At 46.7% G+C, this 15,792-nt stretch overlaps 1 protein-coding gene across 9 annotated transcripts in view; it reads right to left on the bottom strand.

The window, feature by feature from the left end:
* NBEA (neurobeachin) overlaps positions 1-15,792 on the bottom strand; it is a 1,049,301-nt gene that overhangs the window by 37,869 nt on the left and 995,640 nt on the right. For 6 of the 9 annotated variants that reach the window (XM_063951811.1, XM_063951806.1, XM_063951798.1 and 3 more), the window contains 3 exons: positions 11,418-11,480; positions 10,970-11,059; positions 7,497-7,689 (listed from right to left, as the gene is read on the bottom strand). In XM_063951811.1, the coding sequence (XP_063807881.1) occupies positions 7,497-7,689; positions 10,970-11,059; positions 11,418-11,480 (346 nt within the window). The remainder of the gene's footprint in view (positions 1-7,496; positions 7,690-10,969; positions 11,060-11,417; positions 11,481-15,792) is intronic. The other 3 variants (XM_063951815.1, XM_063951820.1, XM_063951817.1) reach the window with 1 other exon arrangement.

The raw sequence follows: 15,792 nt of genomic DNA, 5'->3' as shown, positions 1-15,792 counted from the left end.
ATGGCAGCTAGAGGATGGCATAGAAAATAAGAATTTACTCACCGGTAATTCTATTTCTCGTAGTCCGTAGTGGATGCTGGGGACTCCGTAAGGACCATGGGGAATAGACGGCTCCGCAGGAGACTGGGCACATCTAAAGAAAGATTTAGGTCTATCTGGTGTGCACTGGCTCCTCCCCCTATGACCCTCCTCCAAGCCTCAGTTAGGACACTGTGCCCGGAAGAGCTGACACAATAAGGAAGGAGTTTGAATCCCGGGTAAAACTCATACCAGCCACACCAATCACACCATATAACTCGTGATAGGAACCCCGGTTAACAGTATGATAACAACGGAGCCTCTGAACAGATGGCTCGCAATAACAACCCGATTTGTGTAACAATAACTATTTACAAGTATTGCAGACAATCCGCACTTGGGATGGGCGCCCAGCATCCACTACGGACTACGAGAAATAGAATTACCGGTGAGTAAATTCTTATTTTCTCTGACGTCCTAGTGGATGCTGGGGACTCCGTAAGGACCATGGGGATTATACCAAAGCTCCCAAACGGGCGGGAGAGTGCGGACGACTCTGCAACACCGAATGAGAGAACTCCAGGTCCTCCTCAGCCAGGGTATCAAATTTGTAGAATTTTGCAAACGTGTTTGCCCCTGACCAAGTAGCAGCTCGGCAAAGTTGTAAAGCCGAGACCCCTCGGGCAGCCGCCCAAGATGAGCCCACCTTCCTTGTGGAATGGGCTTTTACAGATTTAGGCTGCGGTAGTCCCACCGCAGAATGCGCCAGCTGAATAGTGCTACAAATCCAGCGCGCGATAGTCTGCTTAGAAGCAGGAGCACCCAGTTTGTTGGGTGCATACAGGATAAACAGCGAGTCAGTTTTCCTGACTCCAGCCGTCCTGGAAACATACATTTTCAGGGCCCTGACTACGTCCAGTAACGTGGAATCCTCCAAGTTCCTAGTAGCCGCAGGCACCACAATAGGCTGGTTCAAGTGAAACGCTGATACCACCTTCGGGAGAAACTGAGGACGAGTCCTCAACTCTGCCCTATCCATATGGAAAATCAAATAAGGGCTTTTATAGGACAAAGCCGCCAATTCTGACACACGCCTGGCCGAAGCCAGAGCCAACAGCATGACCACTTTCCACGTGAGATATTTCAAATCCACAGTCTTAAGTGGTTCAAACCAATGTGATTTCAGGAACTCCAAAACCACATTGAGATCCCAAGGTGCCACTGGGGGCACAAAAGGAGGCTGAATACGCAGAACTCCTTTGACAAAAGTCTGAACTTCAGGCAGTGAAGCCAGTTCTTTCTGGAAGAAAATCGACAGGGCCGAAATCTGGACCTTAATGGACCCCAATTTGAGGCCCAACGTCACCCCTGCTTGCAGGAAATGCAGGAATCGACCCAGTTGAAATTCCTCCGTTGGGGCCTTCCTGGCCTCACACCAAGCAACATATTTCCGCCAAATGCGGTGATAATGTTTTACGGTGACATCCTTCCTGGCTTTGATCAGGGTAGGGATGACTTCCTCCGGAATGCCCTTTTGCTTCAGGATCCGGTGTTCAACCGCCATGCCGTCAAACGTAGCCGCGGTAAGTCTTGGAACAGACAGGGCCCCTGCTGCAGCAGGTCCTGTCTGAGCGGCAGAGGCCAAGGGTCCTCTGAAAGCATCTCTTGAAGTTCCGGGTACCAAGCTCTTCTTGGCCAATCCGGAACCACGAGTATAGTTTTCACTCCTCGCCTTCGTATTATTCTCAGTACCTTGGGAATGAGAGGCAGAGGAGGAAACACATAAACCGACTGGTACACCCACGGTGTTACTAGAGCGTCCACCGCGATCGCCTGAGGGTCCCTTGACCTGGCGCAATATCTTTTTAGCTTTTTGTTGAGGCGGGACGCCATCATGTCCACCTGTGGTCTTTCCCACCGGTTTACCAGCATTTGGAAGACTTCTGGATGAAGTCCCCATTCTCCCGGGTGGAGGTCGTGCCTGCTGAGGAAGTCTGCTTCCCAGTTGTCCACTCCCGGAATGAACACTGCTGTCAGTGCAAACACATGATTTTCCGCCCATCGGAGAATCCTTGTGGCTTCTGCCATTGCTCTCCTGCTTCTTGTGCCGCCCTGTCTATTTACATGGGCGACCGCCGTGATGTTGTCTGATTGGATCAGTACCGGCTGGTTCTGAAGCAGGGGCCTTGCTTGGCTTAGGGCATTGTAAATGGCCCTTAGCTCTAGAATATTTATGTGAAGCGAAATCTCCTGTTTTGACCACAGTCCTTGGAAATTTCTTCCCTGTGTGACTGCGCCCCAGCCCCGAAGGCTGGCATCCGTAGTCACCAGGACCCAGTCCTGTATTCCGAATCTGCGGCCCTCTAGTAGATGAGCCCTCTCCAGCCACCACAGCAGCGACACCCTGGTCCTTGCCGACAGGGTTATCCGCTGTTGCATCTGGAGATGGGACCCGGACCATTTGTCTAACAGGTCCCACTGGAAAGTCCTTGCGTGGAACCTTCCGAATGGAATCGCTTCGTACGAAGCTACCATTTTTCCCAGGACTCGTGTGCATTGGTGTACCGACACCTGTCCCGGTTTTAGGAGGTCTCTGACTAGAGATGACAACTCCTCGGCTTTTTCCACTGGAAGAAACACTTTTTTCTGGTCTGTGTCCAGAATCATTCCCAGGAACAGAAGACGTGTCGTCGGGACCAGCTGTGACTTTGGAATATTGAGAATCCAGCCGTGCTGTTGTAGCACTTCCCGAGAAAGTGCTACCCCCACTACCAACTGTTCCTTGGACCTCGCCTTTATCAGGAGATCGTCCAAGTACGGGATAATTAAAACTCCCTTCTTGCGAAGGAGTATCATCATTTCGGCCATTACCTTGGTAAAGACTCTCGGTGCCGTGGATAACCCAAACGGCAGCGTCTGGAACTGATAGTGACAGTCCTGTACCACAAATCTGAGGTACTCCTGGTGAGGAGGGTAAATGGGGACATGCAGGTACGCATCCTTGATGTCCAGGGAGACCATGTAATCCCCCTCGTCCGGGCTCGCAATAACCGCCCTGAGCAATTCCATCTTGAATTTGAACCTTTTGATATAAGTGTTCAAGGATTTTAAATTTAAGATGGGTCTCACCGAACCGTCCGGTTTCGGTACCACAAACATTGTGGAATAGTAACCCTTCCCTTGCTGAAGGAGGGGTACCTTGACAATCACTTGCTGTGAATACAGTTTTTGGATAGCCACCAACACTGCCTCCCTGGCAGAGGGAGTTGCTGGTAAGGCAGATTTTAGAAAACGGCGGGGGGGGGGGGGGTCCCGAATTCCAGCCTGTACCCCTGAGATACTACTTGAAGGGCCCAGGGATCCACCTGTGAGAGAGCCCACTGTGTGCTGAAATTTCTGAGACGGGCCCCCACCGTACCCGGATCCGCTTGTGAAGCCCCAGCGTCATGCTGTGGACTTACCGGACGCGGGGGAGGACTTTTGCTCTTGGGAACTGGCTGTATGCTGCAGCTTTTTCCCTCTACCTTTGCCTCTCGGCAGAAAGGATGCGCCTCGCGCCCTCTTGTGTTTATGGGGCCGAAAGGACTGTACTTGATAATACGGTGCCTTCTTTTGCTGTGGGGTAGCCTGTGGCAAAAATGTCGATTTCCCATCCGTAGCTGTGGAAACTAGGTCTGAAAGACCATCCCCAAACAGTTCCACCCCCTTATAAGGCAAAACTTCCATGTGCCTTTTTGAATCGGCATCACCTGACCACTGCCGAGTCCATAACCCCCTTCTGGCGGCAATGGACATTGCGCTTATTTTTCATGCCAGCCGGCAAATATCCCTCTGTGCATCACGCATGTATAAGACAGCGTCCTTTATATGCTCTACTGTCAGCAAAATAGTGTCCCTATCCAGGGTATCAATAATATCCGACAGGGAATCTGACCACGCAGCAGCAGCACTGCACATCCATGCTGATGCAATCGCTGGTCGCAATATAATGCCCGTGTGTGTATATATAGCTTTTAGGGTAGCCTCCTGCTTTCTATCAGCAGGATCCTTTAGGGCGGCCGTATCCGGAGACGGTAGTGCCACCTGTTTTGATAAACGTGTAAGCGCTTTATCTACCCTAGGGGACGTTTCCCAACGTGACCTATCCTCTGGCGGGAAAGGGTACGCTGCCAATAACCGTTTAGAAATTATCAATTTCTTATCGGGGGAAGTCCAGGCTTCCTCACACACCTCATTTAATTCCTCAGATGCAGGAAAAACTACTGGTAGTTTTTTCTCACCGAACATAATACCCTTTTTTGTGGTACCTGGGGTACTATCAGAAATGTGTAATACATTTTTCATTGCCTCAATCATGTAACGGGTGGACCTATTGGAGGGTACACTAGTCTCATCGTCGTCGACACTGGAGTCGGTATCCGTGTCGACATCTGTGTCTGCCATCTGAGGTAGCGGGCGTTTTAAAGCCCCTGATGACATTTGAGACGCTGGAACAGTCACAAGCTGAGTAGCCGGCTGTCCTATGTCGTCAAACCTTTTATGTAAGGAGCTGACACTGTCACGTAATTCCTTCCATAAGTCCATCCACACAGGCGTCGACCCCTCAGGGGGTGACAACACATTTACAGGCATTTGCTCTGCCTCCACATCATTTTCCTCATCATACATGTCGACACAGCGGTACCGACACACAGCACACACACAGGGAATGCTCTGACAGAGGACAGGACCCCACAAAGCCCTTTGGGGAGACAGAGGGAGAGTATGTCAGCACACACCAGAGCGCTATATACCACAGGGATATCACCTATAAAGAGTGTTTTCCCTTATAGCTGCATATATATATTATACTGCGCCTAAATTTGTGCCCCCCCTCTCTTTTTTACCCTTTCTGTAGTGCAGGACTGCAGGGGAGAGCCAGGGAGCGATCCTTCCAGCGGAGCTGTGAGGGAAAATGGCCCCAGTGTGCTGAGGGAGATGGCTCCGCCCCTTTTTCGGCGGGCTTTCTCCCGCTTTTTGTGTTATTCTGGCAGGGGTAATATACACCTATATAGCCTCTGGGGCTATATATGGTGTCAGTTTTGCCAGCCAAGGTGTTAATATTGCTGCTCAGGGCGCCCCCCCCCCCCCCCCCCAGCGCCCTGCACCCATCAGTGACCGAAGTGTGTGGTGTGCATGAGGAGCAATGGCGCACAGCTGCAGTGCTGTGCGCTACCTTGGAGAAGACAGAAGTCTTCAGCCTCCGATTTTCCGGACCTTCTTGCTTCTGGCTCTGTAAGGGGGATGGCGGCGCGGCTCCGGGAACGGACGACGAGGTCGGGTCCTGTGTGCGATCCCTCTGGAGCTAATGGTGTCCAGTAGCCTAAGAAGCCCAAGCTACCACCACTTAGGTAGGTTCGCTTCTTCTCCCCTTAGTCCCTCGCTGCAGTGAGCCTGTTGCCAGCAGGTCTCACTGTAAAATAAAAAACCTAAACTATACTTTCTTTTTCTTTCTAGGAGCTCAGGAGAGCCCCTAGTGTGCATCCAGCTCGGCCGGGCACAGAAATCTAACTGAGGCTTGGAGGAGGGTCATAGGGGGAGGAGCCAGTGCACACCAGATAGACCTAAATCTTTCTTTAGATGTGCCCAGTCTCCTGCGGAGCCGTCTATTCCCCATGGTCCTTACGGAGTCCCCAGCATCCACTAGGACGTCAGAGAAAGGGGACTGGGTGGGGAATGGACCCCAAGGCGTGCTAATATCAAGTAGTGGGTATATTTACTGAAGGTCGATTTTCATTTATTCATAGGGGTATATTCAATTAAAGTCGGATCCATTCCGACATGCATTTGTCGGAATGGATCCGACAACCCCTATTCAATCCCATCTTAATTCGACTTTTTCAAGTCGAATTGAGATGGGACGCAGAGGAGGAGAAAGGGGACGAGCCGCGGGGAGACCAGCGGGGGGACAGCCGGCGGGCATACAGGGGAGATCAGCACTACAGTAGCGCTACAGCAGGATGTCACTCAGCCGCCCGACCTCACGGCAGCTTCCACCCGGCTCCAGCAGCGTGCTGGAGCCGGGTGGAAGCTGCCGTGAGGTGGGGCGGCTGAGTGACATCCAGCTGCAGCACTACTGTAGCACTGATCTCCCCTGTATAGCACTGATCTCCCCTGTATGCCCGCCGGCTGTCCCCCCGTCTCCCTGCGGCTCCCCCCCTCTCGTCCTCTGGGTCCGCATCTCAGTCCGACATCTTTTGATGTCGGACCGAGATGGTCGAAAAAGGGGGCCAAAACCTGTCGGTTTTGGCCCCGTTTTCGACACAAGCACGTGGATCGGCAGCTATTCCGCCGATCCACGTGCTTTTCGACAAGTCGAATTCATCGACTTGTCGAAAAATTTAGGGATATATTGAATAAGTCGAATCAGGATTCGACTTTAAAAAGTCGAAAACTGACGTCTTTTTGATAGACGGCAGTTTTCGACTTCAATTGAATATACCTCATAATCTATCTAAATCGATGTTGTGTTTTCAGAGCTAAAATACACATTTACAGATGTAGCCGGGCTCAGATTACCAGCGATGTTTACGCCTGGCTGCGACTATTCATATCCACATAATGTAAAGTCTATGGATTGCAGGTGCGAATATACACAACTGTCCAGGTACGTGCACACAGCGACAAACGAGACGCAGGCATAGCTAGTCGCATCCAAGCTAGGCTTGGCTACATCTGTACGAACATTTAAAAATGTATATAAAAATGATCTGTTAGTAAATGTGTGTTTCAGCCCCGGAGACCCAAAACAGACTGAGATTGATTCTCATCAGTATGTAATCAATAAAAAATAAAAAGTTGAAAATCAACCTTTAGTAAGTAAATAAACCCCTAGGAGTGTGTGTGTGTGTGTGTGTGTGTGTGTGTGTGTGTGTGTGTGTGTGTGTGTGTGTGTATGTATAAATAATTCAATAAAACCAATTCATAAAGCAATAGGCAATATCACACATGCCATGATAAACAACACAGGCCAGCAGACGTTCTAGCTGTAGTAACGGTGAATTAAATGGGTCTTTAGCTTTAGCTAACCAGGTCCACAGGAGATTCCTGCCCTAGACGATTAGTTCTACTAAGGAGGAGTTACACTGTGCTGGAAATGGATGGGGTTTTGTGTTAATTAGGGGAAGGGACAGTAAAATGAGAATTTCTGCACTGAATAGTTTGAGCACATGATATGTCCTTTGGCAGGTTTTTTAAATACTGATGAGTCCTAAAATGCTATCACTGAATTTATATAAGGACCACATTCAGAATCAATAGCTAAATAGCTACTCATGTGCCTCTAATATTGAGTACATTTTGTGTTTCATTTTAATATACTGTATAATGTGTAATATATATGATGCCTGGGAGAAGTTTTCCTGCATTGTAAATGAAATGTGACATTTTTTCAATATGATGAAACTAATTGGCAGAGTGTAGAAAATGTCAGTACATACCCACAGTGTTGTGCCACCTATTCACTGCAAACAGCCTGCTACATGTGACAGTCACCACTGCAGGGACAGTTAGGTGCGGGAGAGTATTCGCTGCAACATGTGTGACTGGTGAGTTTGACGGAAACTTCAGCACCATTATAACATCCTGCTGCATCTGATCTTTAAACATAAGGGGACTCTGTGGAAGGAAACACTGTTGAACAGAGAGGAGGAAGGAATGAAACGTGGGTTAGTTGAAATCTCTAGGGAGAACAAGGTTAAAATGCACCATTCATCTACTGTATATACTTTGGAGACAGACACTATGTAATAATTAATTGTTTTACAATTTGGAATGAATTTTGCAGTGATTCAAGTGAATGCAGCTTATTAATTCACTAGACCTAGACACATCACTGAGGCACACGCACAATTCCGTTGGTCTTAGTATACTGCCCGAGCTCTTGAACATAACCAACATAAACACTCACATGGGGACATAAATAACTAGCGTTCTAAGTATCATCAGTAGCATCACTTGCTTAATCTGCTGCAGTCACAGTGCGCAGCCATTGCTTAGTCCAAGGCAGAACGTGATCTCCAACACGGTCATACCAATGGACTAATGCAGTACTTACAGGATCACGTCCTCATCCTACCCTGCCAGTGCAGGGTAGGAGGAGGACTGATGCTCTGCAAGGTAGGAGGAGGAGTGAGGCTCTGCGGGACAAGAGGAGAAGTGATGCTCTGCAAAGTAGGGTGACAAGTAATGCTCTGCAGGGTTGGGGAGGAGTGAGGCTCTGCAGGGTTGGGGGAGAAGTTAGGCTCTGGAGGGTAGTGTGATGTGTGATGTTCTGCAGGACAGGGGAGGACTGATGCTTTGCAGGGTAGGAGGATGTCTGATGCTCTGCAAGGTAGGAGGAGGAGGAGGAGTGAATCTCTGCAGGACAACAGGAGGAATGATGCTCTGCAGGGTAGGGTGACAAGCAAGGCTCTGCAGGATTGTGGGAGGAGTGGGGCTCTGCAGGGCAGTGTGAGGAGTGATGCTCTGCAGGACAGGGGAGGACTGATGCTTTGCAGAGTAGGGTGATAAGTAATGCTCTGCAGGTTTGGGGAGGACTGATGCTGCTACTGAATTGCGTACTACTCTGAACCAACCCCTAACACGTAGTATATAAACATCAGACAATTCTGGAACATGCTGAAAGAATACTTTTCCTTTAGCTTGGATATGAGTGATATGGCATCGGAGCACTTCAGCAAAGCCTGTGTATGCATAGGAATGTCACTGGGGGGTACATCAAGCTCCGCCTTCAGCGTGCAGGGACAAACCTGCACTAAAAGTGGTCTTAATGAAATTTCCTTTATAAAATGGAATAATCTTTTTAATATTGCCTAGACTACTAGCTATTGTGCAAATTTGAAACTTGTGTTAGATATTATATATACACTGCTCAAAAAAATAAAGGGAACACTTAAACAACACAATGTAACTCCAAGTCAATCACACTTCTGTGAAATCAAACTGTCCACTTAGGAAGCAACACTGATTGACAATCAATTTCACATGCTGTTAGGCAAATGGAATAGACAACAGGTGGAAATTATAGGCAATTAGCAAGACACCCCCAATAAAGGAGTTGTTCTGCAGGTGGCGACCACAGACCACTTCTCAGCTCCTATGCTTTCTGGCTGATGTTTTGGTCACTTTTGAAAGCTGGCGGTGCTTTCACTCTAGTGGTAGCATGAGACGGAGTCTACAACCCACACAAGTGGCTCAGGTAGTGCAGCTCATCCAGGATGGCACATCAATGCGAGCTGTGGCAAGAAGGTTTGCTGTGTCAGTCAGCGTAGTGTCCAGAGCTTGGAGGCGCTACCAGGAGACAGGCCAGTACATCAGGAGACGTGGAGGAGGCCGTAGGAGGGCAACAACCCAGCAGCAGGACCGCTACCTCCGCCTTTGTGCAAGGAGGAACAGGAGGAGCACTGCCAGAGCCCTGCAAAATGACCTCCAGCAAGCCACAAATGTGCATGTGTCTACTCAAACGATCAGAAACAGACTCCATGAGGATGGTATGAGGGCCCGACGTCCACAGGTGGGGGTTGTGCTTACAGCCCAACACCGTGCAGGACGTTTGGCATTTGCCAGAGAACACCAAGATTGGCAAATTCGCCACTGCGCCCTGTGCTCTTCACAGATGAAAGCAGGTTCTCACTGAGCACATGTGACAGACGTGACAGAGTCTGGAGACGCCAAGGAGAACGTTCTGCTGCCTGTAACATCCTCCAGCATGACCGGTTTGGCAGTGGTTCAGTAATGGTGTGGGGTGGCATTTCTTTGGGGGGCCACACAGCCCTCCATGTGCTCGCCAGAGGTAGCCTGACTGCCATTAGGTACCGAGATGAGATCCTCATACCCCTTGTGAGACCATATGCTGGTGTGGTTGGCCCTGGGTTCCTCCTAATGCAAGACATTGCTAGATCTCATGTGGCTGGAGTGTGTCAGCAGTTCCTGCAAGACGAAGGCATTGATGCTATGGACTGGCCCGCCCGTTCCCCAGACCTGAATCCAATTGAGCACATCTGGGACCTCATGTCTCGCTCCATCCACCAACGCCACGTTGCACCACAGACTGTCCAGGAGTTGGCGGATGCTTTAGTCCAGGTCTGGGAGGAGATCCCTCAGGAGACCATCCGCTACCTCATCAGGAGCATGCCCAGGCGTTGGAGGGAGGTCATATAGGCACGTGGAGGCCACACACACTACTGAGCCTCATTTTGACTTGTTTTAAGGACATTACATCAAAGTTGAATCAGCCTGTAGTGTGTTTTTCCACTTTAATTTTGAGTGTGACTCCAAATCCAGACCTCCATGGGTTAATAAATTTGATTTCCATTGATAATTTTTGTGTGATTTTGTTGTTAGCACATTCAACTATGTAAAGAACAAAGTATTTAATAAGAATATTTCATTCATTCAGATCTAGGATGTGTTATTTCAGTGTTCCCTTTATTTTTTTGAGCAGTGTATATGGAGCTATATATATATATATATATATATATATATATATGCACACACGCAAGTAAAACTTGTGGCAAGAGATGTATATATAGAGCTTTTTCGGAGGTACTTTCTTTGCTCTAATTATTCATTCCCATAACTAATCCATGGTGCAAGGAACATCAGTGGAATCATTATCCAGGGTGTGGAAGCTGCTACATACACGTCTATCTATATATATATGATATTGATACACACACACACACACACACACACACACACACACACACACACACACACACACACACACACACACACACACACACGCACGTAAGTAAGCTTATTACTGGGAAAAGCTATAATTTCCTAGTGGTATACTTGAGATTGTATGCTGATTTTTCCCATGTGCCCTGTGATATTACACAATACAAACACAGACCAAGCCCTTGTGCTCAGGAAGGACTGAATTTTCCAACAAGCCGCTATATCTCACCAGGTGCATGGCTGAGCTTCGAGGCGGATGTGGCTCAATAAGCAACTGAGATGGCGTCTGTCCAAAATTCTGTATCTGTGCCTCCATGGCCTGCAGGGAGAGAGGAGTGATTGTCATAATCAATATGCATCAAAGAGATAGGTCAACACACTATTTGACAATGCAAGCACATCCCAAGTCAGCCATGAAAGGAGTCCAGAAAATTCACCGGTGCTCTTCTCCCGGGCTGCAGACTCATCCAAGTGTTAGTATTTTTGTAGACAGGCTTTGCTTTCTCTCAAGCATGCTTCACTTAACCAAGTAACCATTCTACGATAGGATCTGGGTTATCTGTGAATGTTAACCTGTGGTGACATGCAGCTAAAGACCGGAGAGATCTCGAAGACTCTCACGCCACACACGTGTACATGTTAATAATATGTCCACGCCACTCTCTGTGTACAGATACCTTTATAAAATCCCCAGTAAGGAGGAAAGTGTGGGGGTCTCTTATAAAGTACGCTTCTGGGATCTTGATGAATGAGAAAAATTAACAGTTAAAATAACAAAAGGCATAAAAACATGATTGCGCATAATAATGCTTCAGTAAACACATTGAATAATACAACCGGATTCATACAGGTGAATAAAAAAAATATATACTATGTTTTCACGCGGGATCTGTAAACAGTTTACAACTTGCAATACTAAAAACACAATAGAAAATGTTATATTAAAATATACATATAATTTATGCCATCATCAGTTTATAGTTCCTGTAATCTCATATAGTGGCAACACAGCAGCACAGTGGCTAGCACTGTTGGCTTGCTGCACTGGGGTTATTCTAAGGCCCTATTAGTAATGTAATGATAATAGTAATAGTAAAAATAGTAATAATACAAATAATAATAATAATTACAACAACACATAATTATGTCACACCTGTGCAATCTCCCAGACCTTAGGGCCCTACACACTTACCGATCCGCCGCGGAGCTGCCTGACGGCGGATACGGGCGGCGGGCGACCCGGCGGCGGGGGGGGGGAGTGTGTGTGACGGGGGGGGTGTGACGTCACCCGGCTCCATAGCACTGCATGCTGATATGGACAATCTCGTCCATATAGGCCTGCATGCATAAGCGACGGGGCACCAACGATTAACGAGTGCGGGGCCGTGCATTGTTAAACGTTGGTGCCTACACACTGCACGTAATGAACGAGTTCTCGTTCATTAATGAATGAGAACGTTCATATTGTGCATTTTATCTGCCAGTGTGTAGGGCCCATTTCTCTTATTATAGAGACAGATGTATTTAACTTTAATCAAAACAAGACTGCTCCGTGACCAAAATAACATTAAAAGGAATTTCACCTAGTCTTACAGTTTAAAAAACAAAACACAAAAATCTATATTTTCAAGCACTTAAATGGATCAGTTCTAAATAGTCTTTGGTCTACTGCTACCAGGACAGCTTATCAAACTCCAGAAGGTGCCAGACATTTACAGTACAATGGAGAAGGGGCATAGCTAGAACTATGCGGGCTCCATAGCAACATTTTGAAGGGGTGAGGCCCTGTCCAATGCTTCTAGAGAGACACCCCTCTGCAGCAGTTGTTCATTTTATTCCAAATAATAGGGCCTTATGTCACACTATATGGCTGCCAGTATACGTTACGCAACACCGTACCACCAATTCACATTATGACATACAGTGTCCCCAGTTCATAATGTGTCACGCTGTAGTGCTTTCAGTTCATATTGTGCCACATTACAGTGCCCTGGTTCATACTATGTAACATAATGCTCTCCAGTTATAGTTATACAGGTTGAGTATCCCATATCCAAATATTCCGAAATACGGAATATTCCGAATTACGGAATTTTTTGTGTGAAAGTGAGATAGTGAAACCTTTGTTTTCTGAAGCTCAATGTCCACAAACTTTGTTTAATACATAAAGTTATTAAAAATATTGTATTAAATGACCTTCAGGCTGTGTGTACAAGGTATATATGAAACATAAATGAAGTGTTTGAATGTACACACACTTTGTTTAATGCACAAAGTTATTAAAAATATTGGCTAAAATTACCTTCAGGCTGTGTGTATAAGGTGTATATGAAACATAAATGCATTCTGTACCTAGACTTAGGTCCCATCGCCATGATATCTCATTATGGTATGCATTTATTCCAAAATACGGAAAAATCCGATATCCAAAATTCTTCCGGTCCCAAGCATTTTGGATAAGGGAGACTCAACCTGTACCACATTACAATAAGCAGAACCAGGGGCATAACTAGATACATTGCAGGCCCAAGGCAACAGTTTGTAAGGGCCCCTATGTACGGGTTACGGTCGTTAGGTCGACACTCATTAGGTCGACCACTGAAGGTCGACAATGCCATTAGGTCAACATGCATTAGGTCGACAGTTCAAAAGGTCAACATGAGGTTTTCACTTTTTTTTTTCCATTTTTTGGATTTTTTCATACTTAACGATTTACGTGGATTACGATTGGAACGGTAATCGAGCGAAGCGAGCCATGCGAGGAGACACAGTGCAATAATTTGGATTCCTCGTCACTTTACGGAGGAAACGACACAAAAAACAGTCAAAAACCTCATGTCAGCCTTTTGACCTGTCGACCTAATGCATGTCGACCTTCCATGGTCGACGTAATGACTGTCGACCTAAGTTGTGCCTATCCAACGACCCATACCCCTATGTACCACCCATTAGTGAATAATGTATACAGCACATGTAACTTTAACAGGGAAGGTTGGCCCCTCTCAGCTCTGGGCCCCATAGGAGCTGCACTCCTTGCACCTATGGTAGCTACACCCTTGCAATGAAGACTTTCACCTAAAAATGTTTCACCAACAGTGAGAGCTTCAATGTCCTGAAAAGACAAAGTTACTCTAAATCTCTGGTACAAAATGTTCCTGTTGCAGCCTAACATTGAAGGAGCAATAATAAACACTGATGTGTGACAACCATGAAGTCACAGTGAATGCAGGAGAAAAACTATATTAGCAATGTGACATACAGTACCCACTAGTACAGTATGCTGGAATACTGGCGGAACCACCCTATAACTTTGCTTCAGCCCAAAGGGAGTTAGGGAACATTTATATATAGCCTATATTAATAAATCATAATTAAGCAATTATAAGTCTACATGGAGGAACACATTAAATGAATCTCAACAACTAAATACCAGTAATTATCAGTGCCTATAACTTGTTAAATTGTGAACAACAGACACACAAAAGTGCAAATCATTCCTGTGAATGTGCACAGGGAACTATCTAGCACAACGGTACTCAAACACAAGGAGTCAGTGACCAGCAATTACCAGCAGAAGAAGCCATTTGCAGGGCATGAAACCAGACCAAGGCTAATACCAAGCAGGCTTGGACAATAACCACTGTAGAGAGTGTGTGTGCTAGACCTGGGCTAATCAATATTCTTAGAGGTTGTTCAGAAGATAATTTATTTTTAACAATCTTGAGTGGCTTGGAAATGACAGCTTAATAGAACCGGCCACTAGCGCAATAAGCTGCTTATCGGCCTTTAATTTAGTCCTTACTAGACCTGAAGCTGCCATTCATTTTTCTGATGTTACAGTAGAATTCAACCAGAAGAGAAGAGAACAGCGTAAGTCACAGCAGCAATCTGCTTTCCACACATTATAGGGTATTACACTTCACATTTGGTATTTAATATCCTCTTCCCCAAATTATTACTTTCATTAGGTCCCTTGGCTGGGACTGCCAGCGTCTTGTGCTCTTCAGCAGGGCTTTAGCATTTACAATCAGTCCACACTAGATCTGTGGCCCAAATGATAGACTGACGTTCAGGTATCCGGCTGTCATCTCATAGCAACGGTGTCACACCCTGGCCATGTGTGGTCCTATCTCTCCACATGTACTGGGATCCTGGTATATAGCAAAATGGTATAGGCCAAAGGGAGGTACCCCTCAAAAGTACCAGGATGGGAAAGAGGGGTGGATTTAAAATTTACATTGGACTAGATCCAAATAAACACGGTTCCACATATCTTAAGGCCCATACACATTAGACGATGTCGCTCTGTGAGCGACATCGTCTAATGTTTCCCCCTCCCGGGCCGGCCGGTCGGCGGCCGCCTGTACGCACTGAGCGATATGACCGCTTATATCGCTCAGTGACGTCACGCCCCCGCCAGCCCTGCATGAAGGTCGTGGACGACAGTCCACATCCTTCATGCATGCCCTACCGACAGCGACGATCGTTGCCGACCCGCGGGGCCGCGCATCGATCGTCGCTGGCGGCATACACACTTAACGATATAATGAGCGACGTCGCTCAAGGAGGGGGAAAATGAGCGACGTCGCTCATTATATCGTTAAGTGTGTATGGACCTTAATTAGCATTATTGACAACCTGTGAGTATATCATCACAACTTCGTAAACAGAAAACTATTATCTCTATAGATGTAACTCCTGATGAAGTCACTGGATTCACTGCATAGTGGATCAGACGAACTGCGTTGCGTGGTCATTTCCTGTCTGAATAATTTGGTTTCTGATTGCCTAATTTAGATATCAGAGAAGTGCTCCCATTGTTTATAATCTTGTACGTGCATTCCTTATACTTCTGTGGATTTAACCACACGTATAAAATGTATTACGCTATGTTTTTATATTTCTGGGGGATTTTTTTTCTGTGGATTTAACCACACGTATAAAACGTATTACGCTATGTTTTTATATTTCTGGGGGATTTTTTTTCTGTGGATTTAACCACACATATAAAATGTATTACGCTATGTTTTTATATTTCTGGGGTCATTTTTT

Source organism: Pseudophryne corroboree, chromosome 2, assembly GCF_028390025.1.
Source record: "Pseudophryne corroboree isolate aPseCor3 chromosome 2, aPseCor3.hap2, whole genome shotgun sequence".
In the NCBI taxonomy this organism is placed as follows: Eukaryota; Metazoa; Chordata; class Amphibia; order Anura; family Myobatrachidae; genus Pseudophryne; species Pseudophryne corroboree.
This window is presented reverse-complemented; position numbering and strand designations above follow the sequence as displayed.